This window comes from Notolepis coatsorum (assembly GCF_963971535.1).
Source record: "Notolepis coatsorum genome assembly, chromosome: 3".
In the NCBI taxonomy this organism is placed as follows: domain Eukaryota; kingdom Metazoa; phylum Chordata; class Actinopteri; order Aulopiformes; family Paralepididae; genus Notolepis; species Notolepis coatsorum.
Window position 1 is genome coordinate 179,038,526 of NC_140167.1, and position 19,339 is coordinate 179,057,864.

At 45.9% G+C, this 19,339-nt stretch overlaps 1 protein-coding gene across 1 annotated transcript in view; it reads right to left on the reverse strand.

Moving 5' to 3' along the window:
• LOC311226081 (nebulin-like) overlaps positions 1-19,339 on the reverse strand; it is a gene marked incomplete at its 5' end in the record, with an annotated part of 144,572 nt that overhangs the window by 11,920 nt on the left and 113,313 nt on the right. The window contains 4 exon segments of the mRNA XM_084311458.1: positions 223-330; positions 995-1,087; positions 13,515-13,607; positions 17,222-17,314. Of these exon segments, the coding sequence (XP_084167584.1) occupies positions 223-330; positions 995-1,087; positions 13,515-13,607; positions 17,222-17,314 (387 nt within the window).

The window sequence follows — 19,339 nt, forward strand, 5'->3', positions numbered from 1 at the left end:
AAAGAGGGATTTGAGGTCATTTCACTTTTCTCTTAGATTTGTTATAATAGATTATTATTACCATGCCACGTGTTTTAAACTTTTAAAAAATGTACACTCAAAGACTGCAATGGAAATACCGGTATATTGAAGACATCTTTAAGATCCATTGTATGTTAATTTGAATGAAAACTAAACTACTACTAGAAATACAAACCACACAAGTACAAAAACGAGGCTCACTCCAGAGATGTTGCGCTGGGTCTCCTTGACGCGTCTCATCTCAGGTGTGTCCAGAACGAAGGCAGCCTTGCCCTGGACCTGTCTGCGGAAGCTGTCTGAGTACAGCACCTAGTGGAAAGTAAGCAGGAACACACGGTGAGCAGCAGACCCCTTTAACCCTGAAGCCCCCTCTACTGCCTGGAAGTATGCATTTGCATGCATTTGCATACTTCCCTCAATGCTTACACCTTAGATGGAGGGCACAAGCACCCCCTTCAGGTTGAGGCATGGAGAACAGGGATACAGGGCCGGCATCATACAGTAAATATTAGCATCCACAACTAAAAAGACGCAAGGCAGATGAAATTATGATATGAAAACACGCAGGAGAAGCTGGGACATTATTGGCACCTTAGGTGAATGAATTAGCAGGGAGAGATTTTAAAAGAAGGAAAATTATTAAACAAGACCGTGTTCCAGTCCAGAGTAGGAGGAGGACAGAGGAAGAAGATGAAGATTAGTCTCAATAACACAAGAGGTTAGCAATGGTGATGAACAGTACACAAACACAAAACAGTGCTGGTGGTATCATGCATAGCCCACGGTGGTAGTCCTGTGCGCACTGTGGGAAAAGAGAGCACTGGAGTATAATGTAAGAGTTAATATGATTAACTACAACTAGAGAACAAAGGAGTTAGGAAAGGGTTAACTTGGGGGCACTACAGGAGTAGTTCTAAAGGAGAACACGTTCTAGAGGGAGGGAGAACACGTTTGTGGTTGGTTCTGAAGGTACCGAGCTAATTTGTTCTTGGTTCCGTTTGGCTCGCTCCATCTCTGGAGTGAACACCATGGGGGTTCCCTTGGCTGAACTGTCCTTATACAACACCTACAGGACAGAAGCACAGCGACCCCAGGGGGGCAATCAGACAACCTGCAACAGACACATCATCTCAACACATATAGGACTGGTTTCACGTGGATTAAGTTCAAACTCTGCAAACAAAGTCTTCTCAGGAAGCTTCCCAGAAATTACTTCTTTTAGTCATAAAAAGAAGGGATTTTAACTGGAATGATCTAGCTTTAAACTAAGATTAGGCTCAGGGGTGGTTCTAGGAATTTAGAATTGACGAGGTCCGGGGCTGTGGTCAGAATTCTTTGGGGGCGTGTTTTGCTGTGTTGTCTGGCACCTTACCTACTAATCAGACTCTCCTTCCCTGTTGTCACGTCTCTTTTCTGCCCTTTCCTCCATTTTCTCTAAGTTATTATTCGATGTACTATAAACGTATCTTGAAAGTTGATTGAATATTGAATATAAATGCTCCACAGGCCAGAGAACAGCACTACACTTAATACAAGGAAGCCTGACTGGAAGTATAGACAACACAAAAGGGAAGGAGAAAGCAGATAACCGTGCTAGATTCAAACTTAAATAGGCTGAGCTACCATTAGGCACAGTAGCACTGAATCAGGTGCAATCAAGCCCACACACCTTCTCTACTAAGTAAGGGATAATGTATAGCACCGAGGTGTTCTAAACGCAGTGAAGGTCAATTATTTTGCGACAATGACCGAGTATAGCTATACATTATCCCGCTTATTACAGGGCTAACTTACTAATATACGTAATTCATTTTACGCAGTTGTTTTCTGTTGCTCCTCTGTCAACGGCAGACGGCAGGTGTGTGGACTTGATTGCACCCTGATGTAGTGCAGCTGTGCATATGCTGAGCTTAGCTTTCGTGACTGCGATCAAAATGCTTGATTGTGATTGGTCAATAGCGCTCTGTTGCCCCTAACAGCTGTCATTATTGCGCGTTGCCCATGACAGCGGTGAATTATCGAGAAATAATTGACCGCTGCTATGGGCAACAGAGCGCTATTGACCAATCACAATCAAGCATTTTGGCGAATGTTAAAACGCCATGTAATAAGGGGCAATTAACCACGGAGTCTAGTGATGTCCAGCTGTCCATCACCGGAATAAATCCACAGAATCCAGTGATTGACAGCTGTCCACCACAGGACCACCAAACCAAGTAAAAACCATGACACTCAAAGCTTAATGTATTAGGGGCTGTGTCCACAGAAAGTGTTTTTGTTGAGCTGCCAGCGCCTTTCTGCCATTAATTTCTATGGTAAAGGAGCGCTCCTCTCCCCAGCGTCGCACCTCACCCCCCCCCCCCCCCCCCCCCCCCCCCCACACTTTTTCTCCTATTTTAAATATTTTTTCTCCCATCCCAATTACCCGCTGTGACAATTCTCCCCTCCCCTGTCTTGAACGTTGCTCGCATATGCCCCCCACTGGTCGGTTGTAGGGAGGATAGAAGCCTTGCATCACGTGTCCCCTCCGATACACGAGGAGGCAGCCTGTCACATCTTTTCACCTGCCAGCGCAGACTGTCATTGGCGAGGTGTAACGTGTGAGAGGCTCACACTACCCCCGCCATTTCCTGTCTCTGCTGTGCAGGCGTCCCCAACCGACCTGCAGGAGTCGCTGTCCACAATGTCCAGATTACCACCCATCGACTTCCACCCGCTAACACTGCCAATTGAGTTAGTATGACGACCGGCCCAAGCCGGAGGCAGCGGCGACAGCCGGAGTCGAACCCGGTGTCTCTTGCGTTGGTGACGAGCGCAATGTCCGCTGCCCCACCCAGCCGCCATCGCACCTCACGTTTTAGCATTCTCTGCAGCTAGCGTTTTTTGATGGAGCGCTCTGGGTGCCTCGAGTAGAAGATTTTTCAACATTTGGCGAGGAGCACCGCTCATCAATGTCACTCTTTTCGACCGACCAATCAAAATGGAGGAAGTGGCGGGACTAAAAAGATCAACAAACATGGCAGAGGAGAGGCTGATTCTTGCGGTGTCTGACAACCCAGTAATATACGACCTAAGGTATATACAACCTGTTACAAAGGATCAGATTAAACCGAATATATATATTTATTGATTGGTATATATTGCATAGTATTTGTATATCGTTTGATATCCCTTGTATATTCCTTGTACATATACACGGAATATCCCTTTAGCCTACTACAGACCATAATATTTCATTCTCCTATTGGACAGCGGTCCACAGGCGCCAGAGCCATGCCTCCGGAGTCAGGTTCAAAGTCACCGCAAAGACATGTCTGTGCATGCCCGGCCTTGCCCAGGGATACGAGACAGAAATGTCGTTGGCACTAGTTTGTTCGCCGTGCATATAAATATGGCGCAGGTGAATACAGAAGCACTTAGTCAGAAGTCTAAGAGTTACCCAATAAGTTGAAGCCTCACCCACGATACTCCGTGCGGTGAAGTATGGCCTGTTTGGCCCCAGAATAGAGCATTGAGACCGCGTGCGAATTAATAACTGAATTGTCAGAGTTTGGCGCTATACCGTCGAGTGCGACATATTTCTATTAAGTCAGTAATAGTCTATTTGTGTATAGTGTATCGTGTGGTTAAAGTTCTACAGTGACCAGCATCACCAACGCTTCCTCGTACCAGCTAGAGTTCTTATCCAGGCTGGGCTGCTTTCATGGCGCTTTCACCCGAGGAGACCTAGACGAGAACCGTGTGGACATGTACACTGGATTAATCTACCCGACGACTACATAGCCCTTTGCGGCTGGATTATATTTGCTTTGGTCCTGTGATTTATGGAGCGGAGAATCGCCGACGCCTACGCGTGTTGGATTTACCCTGTGAGGAGCCAAGTCGAGTCCGCGCCTCAGAGAGCCTGAGGCCGGCTAGCTTTCTTCACTGTGGAGCTACAGTCTACGGAGAACAGCTGTATTCGTCTGTGGATCAAGAGGCTATTGCACCGTCTCCTGTACTTGGAGTCTCCTTAGTCATCGTTGACCAGACTCTCTACTACCGACAGATCCTCTACCCCTGCTGGCTTACAACCAGGGGGACCCTTCCAGTATCTCCCGCTATATATTACTAGTGTACCATAGATATAATTCCCTAAGATTCAGGTTGTATAATTACCTCCTGCGTAACCAGAGAATGGACATTCATTGTTGATTTGCCTACGCACATTCCTTTGCCTTACAAGTGCATTCAAAGTATAATAGAGAAGTATTATGTACCTTTTGCTGCAATAAATACTTAAAGACAACTTTGTGTAGAACCGGTTCATTGTGGGAAGTGTTCATTATATTTATATATCATGTACTGTATGGCCAGTAATTAAAGTACATAAAGCGGTAGTGGTTTAATGATACCATACTTATCAATACAGTCAGGGAATTGTACCCCTCAGTTACAATTGGTCCTTCGAGCCGGAGGGTAACTAGTGTAATATTAATATAGTGGTATTAATATTGACATGGCCTATGATGAACACTCCACAAAACGGTTCTCCTAAAGTAGATCGCCCGCAGCGTAGACGGCAGACACCTCAGTACTTAGAGGATTACGTTGCCAATATACTACCTAGCTTTCTACAGACGGTAAACGCGGAAAAAGTAGATAGTAAAATTATGTCCGACCCTATCGCCCAGGCTACCCCGCCAATAGAGGCCCTAGTGGGTTCTAACGTAACTGACCAAGCTCACGGTAGGGACCAGGAGGGACCTGACACGACTTTACCCCCCGCCAAGACCGAAGAAGTAGTCCCCGGAGAGCTCCAGGATAAAGACAGCCCTCCAGGGATGGAACTCTACCCGCTACAAGAAGAGGAGAGCACCCCGGAGATGGATCTCCAGGACTCGCCACAGGAGAACAGATCTCCAACGAGTACTGCCAGGAGCGGATCACCTCAACCAGCGTCTTCCCCCAGCGAGGCGGACAAGATGCTGGCACAGGCATTCCTCGCCAGCCTAGCAGCCTCAACAGAGCGCGATCGACTCCAAGCACAGACGCTTAGTGAGCGCGAACATTCTTCCATGGAAAGAGAACGCCTTCAGGCGCAGCAACGGAGCGACGAAGATCGTATACGTCTATAGATTAGACGCCTTCAGACGGAAGAGAATATGGTAAGGGAACGGGCCGAAGCCCAGCGCGCCGCTGCCGGTGCCCAAAGAGAAGCAGAGCGCGACCTCGCTCTCACCAAGCGCGAAGCCGAGCGCGACCGATTACAATCGCAGATAATGGAGCAGCTGATCACCAGGGCAACACCCCCTCCCTCCGCACGGGGTTCCAGGGCCTCGTCAAGACAAGGGTCAAGGGCACCCTCCCCTACCCGATCAAGCGACCCTGAGCCCGACCACCAGAGAGAGCCTATACCCCCCTCCGAACCCCTTCCCCGACCGGTCCAAGTGAGACCCAGCTACAAGGAAGAAACGGTCTACACCGCGGAGAGGCTAAATAGACGACTACAGGATCTAGAGGACCTGCCAGAGGAAGAAGAAGAGGGAGAGGAGGAGAGTCAAGCCCGACAGCAGCACAGTACTCCACAGGACCAGGAGGTCCAGTACAGCCCAGGCTCTACCCCCGCGGCTCTGCGCTACAGACCCCCGACTCAATTCACGGGTGAGCTTGACGCACGACCAGCCCCGAGGAACAGCACCTGGATACGCGGGCCATGGTACCCAGCAGGTACCAGCCCACCAAGAGGCGTAAGAGGAGACTCGCCTAGGAGGCCTCTCTTCCAACGCTCACCGATGTGCCAGCCATCCATGGCATCATACATTGGCACACCGACGTTTCCGGACTTCACCCACGAGAACAGAGCACAGTACACGGAGCTACGAATGTGCTTAGAGACAATGATGTCCGATGTAGCTGATGAACCGTACAAGTATGCTATCCTACTGAAGCACCTCAAGGTGCCCCGAGCGCACAATATAGCGCTGGCCTATGCCACCTCTACTACCCCATACACAGCGGCTCTAGCAGCACTCGACCAAAGATATGGACGCATATGGGACTACGTAATACAAGAGATAAGGCATATTGACCGCCTACCCCCAGCCACAGACAATCGCTCACTAGATGACCTGTCTATCAAGGTACAATCCCTGGTAGGGATGCTGGGGGCGCAAAGAGAAAAGGGTATGCATGAACTGTACGCAAACTCTAATGTCGAGAGGATTTTAGAGAAGCTTCCGCCCGCCCGACAAGAGCGCTTCAGGCGGCAAAGAGACCACCGTGATCCTAACGGTCCCGAGCCATCCCTCCTAGACCTAGCCGACTTCCTGGCGAGAGAAGTCAACAGCCTACGGTTGGATACGTTCATGCGGAGCACCCCAAGCTCCAGAGAGGGACCTAGGAGAGCAAACGATGGCCGAAGATTGGTGACCGTCATGCACCAATCAGAATCAGTACCGAGCAGCAAGAACCACAGTACCCCCTCGATGAAAGAGAAGTGGAAGATGGTGTGCCCGTACTGCGAAAAGGAACACTGGTTGTCACAATGTGACACGTTCAAGAAGATGACCGCCGACGAGGTGAGTCAATGGATAAAGTCCAACCGACGCTGTTACCGATGTGCGCGCAGTCACATGGCAGCCGATTGCCGCTTAAAGAAGAGGTGTAATCGGTGTGACGGAGCCCACCTAGATGTCCTACACGACAGTAACAGAAGAAAGCCTGCACCCTCAAGCAGCACAAAGGCAAGTGTTATGTACATTGACCCCGCCAGCAGCAGGGGCGCCCGGGTGCTCTTAAAAGTGGTCCGCGTAACACTGAGTTACCAAGATAAGGTCATGGACACTTACGCCGTCCTTGACGACGGGTCAGAGAAGACCCTTCTCCTCGCGTCCGCTGCGGCCCAGCTGGGGCTGCGGGGGAGCGAAAACCAGATGACGATTCGGACAATAAGAAGAGATCTAAAGACGATAAAGGGCGAGAATGTCTCCTTCACTATCGCAGCAAGCTGGCAGCCAGAGAGACGGTATAGGATTACTAATGCTTTCACCAGCCAAGAAATAGGCCTGTCGCAGTACACCTACCCCATCGCCAAGCTGATGGATAAATATGTGCACCTGCGTCAACTACCTATACCGCTCATAGACGGTGCCACCCCGACCCTGCTGATAGGCTCCGACCATGCAGACCTCATCGTCCCGATTGACCGGGTCCACACAGGGCCCAGAGGCTGTCCTGCAGCAGTCGAGACCCGCCTAGGATGGACATTACAAGGCCCCCTCGCTAAGTCTCTTAACCGAACAGCAGCCACTAACTGCCTCCACTCCAGAGTGACAGAAGAAGACACCACCCTCCTACAGCATGTCGAGAGGCTATGGACACTAGAGACAATGCCCTTTAAGAACGAAAAGAAAGACATTCGTTCCAAGGAAGACATTTACGCTATAGCACTCCTCGAGCAGGGGACAAAGAGAGTCAAAGTCAACGGAGTGATGAGATACGCAACTCCACTCCTGAGGCGAGAGGGTATGCCTACCTTCCACGCCCCAAAAGAAGCGACGGAGCGGTATCTATTGAACACAGAGCGGCGCCTAGCCAGAGACCCCGCTCAAGAGACTGTGTACCGCGCTGAGATTAACAAGCTAATCACAGCGGGACACATAAAGAAAATTGACATTAAAGAGGCCGATCAGACGACCGAATCATGGTACGTGCCGCACCACAAAGTCCACCACAACGGCAAGGATCGTATTGTGTTCAACTGCAGCTACCAGATCGGATCACAAAATCTGAATAAAGAGCTCTTGCCCGGCCCAACACTCGGCCCCTCTCTACTAGGCGTGTTACTACGTTTCCGCCAAGACAAGGTGGCCATCAGCGGCGACATCAAAGGGATGTTCCTGCAGGTGAGACTAGTGGAGGAGGACAAGCCCCTGCTGCGGTTCCTATGGAGGGAGAGGATCGGGGATGAGCAACCAGCCATCTATCAATGGGAAGTCCTCCCTTTCGGAACCACATGCAGCCCATGCTGTGCTACGTTTGCACTGCAAAAACACGTCGCAGAGGACCCAGCAGCTGATGAAGAGGTCCGACAAAGTGTAGGAAATAGTTTCTACGTGGACAACTGTCTGCAAAGCGTCTCGACGCCAGAAGAAGCCGAGGCCCTTCTACTCAAGCTCCGCGCCTCCCTGATCAAAGGCGGCTTTGATCTCAGGCAGTGGGCCAGCAGCAACCCGCAAGTATTGCGCAGCCTCTCCCCCGAGGACAAGGCAGCAAGCAGCGAGACCTGGATGGCGACCATCCCAGGAGAAGCCCAAGAAATGACATTAGGACTAGTCTGGCGCTTCAAAACAGACTCGCTCCATTATAAACACACACCCCTGACCAAGGAGCAGGGAAGGTCGACTGCACTACCGACCACCAGACGGAGTGTATACAGAACACTCGCCAGACAATATGACCCGTTGGGATGTATTCTACCTTACACCACCAGGGCAAAGATGATTGTAAGAGCGTTATGGGACAAGGACCAGGGCTGGGACGACCCCATACCCGAACACCTTGCATCCACATGGAGAGAGTGGGAGACGGAACTCAGCTCACTCCCAGGTGTCAACATACGCCGCAGCTACTTCCCACCCACAGTGAGGCCGGAGACGTGCCAGATGCACCTGCACGTCTTCAGCGACGCCTCCGAAGTAGCCTACGGTTCGGTGGCCTACTTGCGTGCCCGAGAGGAGGGAGGAGAAATACATACTGCCCTCATCCTGGCTCGCTCAAGAATAGCCCCACGAAAGCAACAATCTATCCCGCGTCTAGAGCTCTGCGCAGCCCTAGCAGGAGCGCAACTCGCCACGTTAATCCAACGTGAACTCACCATTCCGGTGCAAAGAACAATCTTGTGGTCAGACTCCACGACAGTACTCACATGGATCCGGTCTGATTCGTGCAGATACAAGGTCTTCGTGGGAGTCAGAGTCACAGAGATTCAAGATTTAACAGAAGTAGCAAGCTGGAGGTATGTGGACACAAAACACAACCCAGCTGACGTCATCACCCGGGGAATGTCCCTGGATGACCTCACCCGTCACAACCTATACAGTGACGGGCCAGAGTTCCTCAAGCTCCCGGAAGAAGAGTGGCCTACACCCACCCCACGGGAAGCGAGTAAAGAGGAGGCCGAAAACAAGAAATCTATGTTCTGTGGATTGAACACACTCGTCTCCACAGACCCCGACATAGACGATTGCCTCACCCTAGAGAGTGCGCAGCTAAAGACATTCCTGTGGCACCACCCAGAGGTTCAGCTCACTACTGACATTACAGCAGCTGACTACGAAGAAGCAGAACTTCTTCTACTACAACGAGCCCAGAGAGACTCGTTCCCCGATGAGCTAGACTGTCTACAGGGAGCAAAGCCCGTCCCATCAGACAGCAGACTGCTCCACCTAGCCCCCGAGAGCGATGCCCATGGTCTCATCAGAGTGGGTGGTCGTCTGCGGAGAGCTCCAGACTTACCGGATGACGTCAAGTACCCGATAGTCTTAAACAGCCGACACAAGGTCACAGAGCTGATCATAAAGAAATACGACGAGGATGTGCATCACGCCGGGGCAGAGAGAGTCTTCGCGGAGATCAGACGTCGTTATTGGATACTGCAAGGGAGAGAAGCAGTGCAGCGCTTCCAGCGAACCTGTCTAGACTGTCGTAAGTGGCGAGCGCAGCCCAGTATACCCCGGATGGCTGACCTACCTCCCTGTCGCCTCCGACTCGGCGACAAGCCTTTTCACTCCACCGGTGTGGACTGTTTCGGCCCGCTGTATATAAAGAAAGGAAGAGGAACCGAGAAGCGGTGGGGTATTGTATTCAAATGCATGACCACCCGAGCGATGCATATAGAACTCCTTCCAACCATGAGCACAGACTCATTCCTTATGGCCTTCCGAAGATTCACATCGCGGAAAGGCAAACCGTCTATATTATTGTCTGATCACGGGACAAACTTCAAAGGCGGAGAAAGAGAGCTGAGAGAGAGCTTCCAAGCTATGGGCCCAGAACTTAAGACCCACCTCGCTCCATCCCAGATTGACTTCCAGTTTAATCCCCCGAACGCACCTCACTTCGGTGGAACTTGGGAACGAGAAGTACGTTCAATAAAGACAGCCCTGTACGCCGTGCTTGGGGCCCAGACCGTGGCGGAAGAAGTCCTAATGACAGTCCTCACGGAGATCGAGGGAGTATTGAACTCAAAGCCCCTCGGTTACGTCTCAAGTGATGTAGCAGATGTCGACCCAGTCACCCCCAACACACTCTTGATGGGGCGGCTGGACCCCGCGCTACCACAGACAATGTACAGGCCTGAAGAAGCGAACGGCCGAAGAATGTGGAGGTACAGTCAAGTATTGGCTGACAAGTTTTGGAACAGCTTCCTACTCCACTATCTACCGTCTCTACAGACCCGCCAGAAATGGGTAAAAGAGAGAGACAATTTGACAGAAGGAACAGTCGTCATGATTATCGACCAGTCACTACCCCGAGCTATGTGGCCGGCTGGCCGCATAAGCAAAGTGATCACCGGTGCCGACGGAAAGGTCCGAGCAGCCGAAGTGCTCGTCCAAGGACGGATCTACACCCGACCCGTGGCGAGGCTAATAGAACTGCCAAGGCTCCCCGATACTATCGATGACGACCATGACCCCATGACTTTGTGAACTGACCGACCCCTCACAACAGACATTGAGTAGTGGACAGTGCGGTTAATCTGTCTCTGCTTAGCTAATTAGGTGGGACTAATTAGGGGGCGGCTGTTACAAAGGATCAGATTAAACCGAATATATATATTTATTGATTGGTATATATTGCATAGTATTTGTATATCGTTTGATATCCCTTGTATATTCCTTGTACATATACACGGAATATCCCTTTAGCCTACTACAGACCATAATATTTCATTCTCCTATTGGACAGCGGTCCACAGGCGCCAGAGCCATGCCTCCGGAGTCAGGTTCAAAGTCACCGCAAAGACATGTCTGTGCATGCCCGGCCTTGCCCAGGGATACGAGACAGAAATGTCGTTGGCACTAGTTTGTTCGCCGTGCATATAAATATGGCGCAGGTGAATACAGAAGCACTTAGTCAGAAGTCTAAGAGTTACCCAATAAGTTGAAGCCTCACCCACGATACTCCGTGCGGTGAAGTATGGCCTGTTTGGCCCCAGAATAGAGCATTGAGACGCGTGCGAATTAATAACTGAATTGTCAGAGTTTGGCGCTATACCGTCGAGTGCGACATATTTCTATTAAGTCAGTAATAGTCTATTTGTGTATAGTGTATCGTGCGGTTAAAGTTCTACAGTGACCAGCATCACCAACGCTTCCTCGTACCAGCTAGAGTTCTTATCCAGGCTGGGCTGCTTTCATGGCGCTTTCACCCGAGGAGACCTAGACGAGAACCGTGTGGACATGTACACTGGATTAATCTACCCGACGACTACATAGCCCTTTGCGGCTGGATTATATTTGCTTTGGTCCTGTGATTTATGGAGCGGAGAATCGCCGACGCCTACGCGTGTTGGATTTACCCTGTGAGGAGCCAAGTCGAGTCCGCGCCTCAGAGAGCCTGAGGCCGGCTAGCTTTCTTCACTGTGGAGCTACAGTCTACGGAGAACAGCTGTATTCGTCTGTGGATCAAGAGGCTATTGCACCGTCTCCTGTACTTGGAGTCTCCTTAGTCATCGTTGACCAGACTCTCTACTACCGACAGATCCTCTACCCCTGCTGGCTTACAACCAGGGGGACCCTTCCAGTATCTCCCGCTATATATTACTAGTGTACCATAGATATAATTCCCTAAGATTCAGGTTGTATAATTACCTCCTGCGTAACCAGAGAATGGACATTCATTGTTGATTTGCCTACGCACATTCCTTTGCCTTACAAGTGCATTCAAAGTATAATAGAGAAGTATTATGTACCTTTTGCTGCAATAAATACTTAAAGACAACTTTGTGTAGAACCGGTTCATTGTGGGAAGTGTTCATTATATTTATATATCATGTACTGTATGGCCAGTAATTAAAGTACATAAAGCGGTAGTGGTTTAATGATACCATACTTATCAATACAGTCAGGGAATTGTACCCCTCAGTTACACAACCTATAACGCAGATGACGCAAAAATAAGTGCTCCCTGTGCTTTGGAAGCGCTCTGGGCATTCATATTTTTGATATCCAAAGCGCTCCACCTTGAAAAAAACGCTTTCTTTGGACACAGCGCCTTAAGCAATACCCTAAAGAACATTATTACATGGCGTTTTAACATTCGCCGAAATGCTTGATTGTGATTGGTCAATAGCCCCTGACATCGGTGAATTATTTTTCGATAACCACCGGTGATTATTGTTTTTCGCAGCTGGAGCAATCAAGCCCACTGACACACACTGTTTCAGTGCAATCAAACACACCTGCTGGCTGCCGGCGATAATAATAATAACTTTATTTGGGCTGACAGAGCCACAGAACAACTGCGTCTGCATTTGATCTCGTCTTGTCGATGGTGTAAAATGAATTAGGTATATTGTTAGTAAGTTAGCCATGTAATAAGCGGGATAATGTATAGCTATACTTGGTCATTGTCGCCTCGGCGAGGCGCCTCGGTGTTCTAAACTCTGTGTCGGTCAATTATTTTGCGACAATGACCTCGTACTCGTAGCTATACATTATCCCTTACATAACTCATTTGACACAAGCACTAAGACAGCATGTCTGCAACAGACAAATATCAAGCATTTGTTTATATAATAATAATAATAATAATAATAATAATAATAATAATAATAATAATAATAATAATAATAATAATAATAATAATAATAATAATAATAATAATAATAATAATAATAATAATAATAATAATAATAATAATAATAATAATAATAATAATAATAATAATAATAAATAATAATAATAATAATATATACGATGACACATCTGCATGCTCTCCAGGCAAACATGGGAAGGGAAATAGCCTTCATAACTTCCAAGCTTGTTAATGAGATTGTGTAGAGAATGAGATGAAAACACGCAGGGTTGCACACAGGAGAAGCTGTGACATTATTGGCACCTTAGATGAATGAATTTGCAGGGAAAGATTTTAAAAGAAGGAAAATTATTAAACAAGACCGTGTTCCAGTCCAGAGTAGGAGGAGGACAGAGGAAGAAGATGAAGAGTAGTCTCAATAACACAAGAGGTTAGCAATGGTGATGAACAGTACACAAACACAAAACAGTGCTGGTGGTATCATGCATAGCCCAGTTAGCCCACGGTGGTAGTCCTGTGCGCACTGTGGGAAAAGAGCACTGGAATATAATGTAAGAGTTAATATGATTAACTACAACTAGAGAACAAAGGAATTAGGAAAGGGTTAACTTGGGGGCACTACAGGAGTAGTTCTAAAGGAGAACACGTTCTAGAGGGAGGGAGAACACGTTTGTGGTTGGTTCTGAAGGTACCGAGCTAATTTGTGCTTGGTTCCGTTTGGCTCGCTCCATCTCTGGAGTGAACACCATGGGGGTTCCCTTGGCTGAACTGTCCTTATACAACACCTACAGGACAGAAGCACAGCGACCCCAGGGGGGCAATCAGACAACCTGCAACAGACACATCATCTCAACACATAATAGGACTGGTTTCATGTGGATTAAGTTCAAACTCTGCAAACAAAGTCTTCTCAGGAAGCTTCCCAGAAATTACTTCTTTTAATCATAAAAATAAGGCATTTTAACTGGAATGATCTAGCTTTAAACTAAGATTAGGCTCAGGGGTGGTTCTAGGAATTGACAAGGTCCGGGGCTGTGGTCAGAATTCTTTGGGAGCGTGTTTTGCTGTGTTGTCTGGCACCTTACCTACTAATCAGCCTCTCTCTCTGACTCTCCTTCCCTGTTTTCACGTCTCTTTTCTGCCCTTTCCTCTATTTTCTCTAAATTATTATTCGATGTACTATAAACGTATCTTGAGAGTTGATTCAATATTGTTTATGAACCGTTCACCTCTCTTCTCACATTCTCTTTTCTCTCACTTCACCGTCTACTCTGTCTATAGTTTGAACCTGGTGGTAGAGTTGCAGGGCTGGACTGATAATCTGGCATATCGGGCATTTTCCTGGTGAGTCAACGCACCTTGGGGCTGATATAATATATATATATATAAAGAACCATTCGATAAAGTATTCATTTTCTATAACTCATGACACAAGCACTAAAACAGCATATGAAGTCTGCAACAGACAAATATCAAGCATTTGTTTATATAATAATAATAATAATAATAATAATAATAATAATAATAATAATAATAATAATAATAATAATAATAATAATAATAATAATAATAATAATAATAATAATATAATATTAATAATAATAATAATAATAATAATAATAATAATAATAATAATAATAATAATAATAATAATAATAATAATAATAATAATAATAATAATAATAATAATAATAATAATAATAATAATAATAATAATAATAATAATAATAATAATAATAATAATAATAATAATAATAATAATAATAATAATAATAATAATAATAATAATAATAATAATAATAATAATAATAATAATAATAATAATAATAATAATAATAATAATAATAATAATAATAATAATAATAATAATAATAATAATAATAATAATAATAATAATAATAATAATAATAATAATAATAATAATAATAATAATAATAATAATTTATATCATGACACATCTGCATGCTCTCCAGACAAACCTGGGAAGGGAAATAGCCTTCATAACTTCCAAGCTTGTTAATGAGATTTTGTAGAGAGAATGAGATATAGTGAACAACCTTCTTGTTAATTGTTGACATGTATGGAATAACTGTACCCAACTGTACCCAAATCCATATTCATGAGTATTACAGACTATACTACTTGCACACAATCAGTGATGAATGTGATGACCAATGTAATGGATGTTATATTATGATATGCAGACATGGCATGAGATCCTAGGGCACTGAAATTACGATGAAGTAAACAAAAATGACAGTGTTGTTGATGGTATGAAAATCAAGGGTAAAGTAGACAAGTCCACCCTACATTGCGAAGTGTGCACTCAGGTAAAGTGTGCACTCAGGGAAAGTGTGCATTGAGGGAAGGTTTACCCAAACTAGGAACACACATACAGTATCTAGCAGGACCAATGGACCCAAAGTCCAGAGACAGGTATAGGTTTGCATTATCATTAATTGATGATTATTCCAGTGCAGTGTTTGTGTACTACTTTCTAAAAAAAAAAAAAAAAAAAGTGCAAGCAACCGAGAAGTTTCTGGCTGACACAGCCCCATACGGGAAGATCAAATGTAACTGACAATGGTACAGAATTCATGGGAAAAAATTAGCAGGCACTGCTCAGTAGAAATGGAATCAGACATGAGACCTCAGCACCATACCCACCACAGTGGAAGAGTACTGCTGAACAAAAATGGCGAACTCTGTTTGACATGGCTAGGTGTAGGACAGCAGCTGTAGTGAGGAACAGATGCTTTTACAATCTAACAAAACACCTTGTTTAATGTTGACAGCTCTGACATCACTAGGATGTAAAGGTTTGGGTCAGTGGGTTATGCCTATAAACGCGACAAGAGACTCAAGGTGTGAGGAAATAATCTTTGTTGGGTACGACAAGAATAGCCCAGCCTACATGGTCTACTATCCGGACAATAGGAGCGTGCGGAAGCACAGACTGGTGAAGTTTGTGACCAAAACAATGGTAGAGCGGCTCATGTTTTCTCAAATGAAAAAATCATTAAATTATGCTCAACCCTGCTCTCGTGTAAATGTCAGACCAGTTGAATAAGTGGAGCCATATAAACCTGCTACCTTGAGAAACCCCTATGGTAAAAGACCATAGGCAAAGACGTATCTGGAACCAGGGTCTTAAAACGATCACGTGACTCCCCAGGTCTATACAACAGGATGTTACCGAGCCCCGCCCACTCTCTCAGCTACATCCACTCACAGGTAGCAGCAAGGGTCGGGTGGTTGTGAATGAAATATCCTGATGATTATAGATTTTCTTCCTCTGTCAAAAAGATACAGTGCTAGTCCAAAAACCTTTGGGGCTAGTCCCCGTTGACGCCACAGAGGGGCTTAATCGGTGTCTGAGAAATTGGTCCCAATGTGTGATTCAACCTGGATTTTGAACCATATCCAGGATCTCAGTGGTAACTACAGCAGGAGAAGAGTAACACTTAATGAATCTATGGGTAGAAGCAAACGTTGGGTGAGAATTGACACAGCAGCTGAATGGGACGAAAGCTGTGGGTTAAGAAACAAGAAGAGGACCCGGGCGGCTGGGTGGCGCAGCGGACATTGCGCTCGTCACCAACGCAAGAGACACGGGGTTCGACTCTGGCTGTCTGGCGTTGCCTCCGGCTTGGGCCAGCCGTCATACTAACTCAATTGGCAGAGTTAGCGGGTGGAAGTCGATGGGTGGTAATCTGGACGTTGTGGACAGCGACTCCTACAGGTCGGTTGGGGACGCCTGCACAGCAGAGACAGGAAATGGCGGGGGTAGTGTGAGCCTCCCACACGTTACACCTCGCCAATGAGAGTCCGCGCTGGCAGGTGAAAAGATGTGACAGGCTGCCTCCACATGTATCGGAGGGGACATGTGATGCAAGGCTTCTATCCTCCCTACAACCGGCCAGTGGGGGGCATATGCGAGCAACGTTCAAGACAGGGGAGGGGAGAATTGGCACAGCGGAATTGGGATGGGAGAAAAATAGAAAAAGAGGAGAAAAAGTGGATAAAAAAAAGAAACAAGAAGAGGACCTAGCAATAGAGGGAATAGAGGGAATAGCAATAGAGCTAGAGAGAGGTTGAGATGGAGGCAGATGGGTTGATGTTTGGAGATGATTTGGTGATGACTCGTGAAAAGAGGATGGGAAATGTGACAAAGACAATATGTTGCAATAGGGTCAAACTGGTGATAATGACAGCAGGGTCAGAGCTCAGGAAGCTGCAGTCTGTTCCATTGATGAGAGAAGATGAGATGAGATGAGAGAGTTAATGGGAGTATGAATGGATGAGGGGTCAGCAAATCTAGGGCTTTTGATGAGGGGTGTTGGTCACTTTCAACAGTTTGGAACACGCAGGGGGGGGGGGTTCAGTTCTGTTTCACTACCGAGCTGATGTGCTTCTGGGTCTCCTGGACATGCTTCACCTCCGGGAGGTCTGGTATGGCTGTGCCTCGACCCAGCAAGTCCTTGTACTTAATCTACCTAATGGTTGGTTTGGGTGTCCATGTGGAAGGCAGACAGAATGGGCATCAATCAGAGACAGTGAGGAAAGAGAGAGAGAGAGAGAGAGAGAGAGAGAGAGAGAGAGAGAGAGAGAGAGAGAGAGAGAGAGAGAGAGAGAGAGAGAGAGAGAGAGAGAGAGAGAGAGAGAGAGAGAGAGAGAGAGAGAGAGAGAGAGAGAGAGAGAGAGAGAGAGAGAGATAGATAGAACACACACAGCACTGCACATTATGACAGCACTGCACAGAACTTTGTAGAAAAGGACAAATCTGTACGGATTACTTTTTTGATTTAAAAAAAGAAATCAAAGCGCAGAGGTTTATAATACCATGAATAATACCTCTATTCATGTAAGGTCAGCTTCATCTGAATTACAAGTCAAGTGTATTGGTACTTAATAATACTGTAAAAACATCAATCCAAAATGAATGACCATGAGTTGCATCTACTGTATGAGTTAAGGAGAACAGACAATCCAGATTTAGTATAAAATGGAGCCTTCAAAGTGGTGGAGATTAAAAAGGTATGTCAGGGATTGAACAGGGATTACCTGTCAAATTTAAATGAATACCCTCTGCTTTTATTTGCTTCAAACACTGAACTCACCCTGCCTTTATTTTGGACAGGCTTCTTGCACAAAAATCTTGCTCAGCAAAGATGGGAAATATAAAATTTCAACCAGTATGAATATTACTTGTATGACATTACAGATAGAAATAAAACAAATAAAAAAACTGGATTATTTACTTATTAACAGTTCGCTGCACCAGATCGCTAGTGGTGCTGAGAAAAAAGATGATTATATCAGCTTGGATACCAAGATTAATGGTAACAGCTTGGATACCATGATTAATGGTAACAGCTTGGATACCAAGATTGATGGTAACAGCTTGGATACCAAGATTGATGGTAACAGCTTGGATACCAAGATTGATGGTAAATTACAAAGATTTGATAAAATAAAGATGTTGTTGACATAGTGGTAATTCAGAAGGTGAAGCATCTGCTGTTTCATATCTATGGGCGTTCCCCTCTTAGTCAATTAGTCAATTGGCCTATCTCAAGCCACGTACTGTAACATGTACATTAAAAGTACCATATAAAAAAGAACTGCTTTGCAGCTTCAATGGCAGCCAGATAAACAACAGGCTTCTAATTGAGACCTGCCTTTATTTGTCAAAACGCATAAAAACACCCCTCTTTTATTGGGGCCAGGCGTCTATTTGGGACTCTGCTTTTATTTGAAGTTTTACGGTACATGTCAAAGTCAGGTCTGGTTATATAGTTGGACACTAGGTAGGGAGGAGAGATGAGGAGAGGCTGAGTGAGGATGACAGGAGGAGAGGAAGAGAGGCTAATGTTCTGCTGATTGCATTTAACTCTCTCCATCTCTGAAAAAAGTTGTCTTTGTCCCAAATCCTCTTTGTTCTGAAACTATACACAGATGAAAACAACATCCAATGGTTAGCCTAACCTTACCTGTTGGATAATGAACCTAGGTCCAATACATACCCCTTGTGCTTGATTTAGCCCCTTTGATATTTGGTTTGCATATATTGTAGTTAGTGATCATTCTAATTGTATCTCACAAGATAAACCAAGTTCACCTCAATACAAATACACAAAGCAGACAGACAATAAATCAACATCATTCCTGGACATTATACAACATATACAACACAATGCTACAGTGACGAAAAAACCCTACCAGCACACAAGCTGAGCACAAATAAACGTTAAGTTAAAAGATTATGCTAGAGTAAAAAGTTGGCTAGGGTTAGTTGCTTAAGTTGAAACACTATACATCTGTGTTAAAAACAAAAGTCCAAAGAGTTATGGCTTACTCCAAAAAAGAGGGGCTGCATATCAGGGAGTGTTAACTGTCATTTCAAGTGAGCGAGAAAAATAAAGAAAAGGAAAAAAGAAAGAAAAGAAAAAAAATCAAGCGAGATAAAAGTGTAGAAAATATCTTATTCGAAAAAGGTTAAGATAAAGCTAAAAAA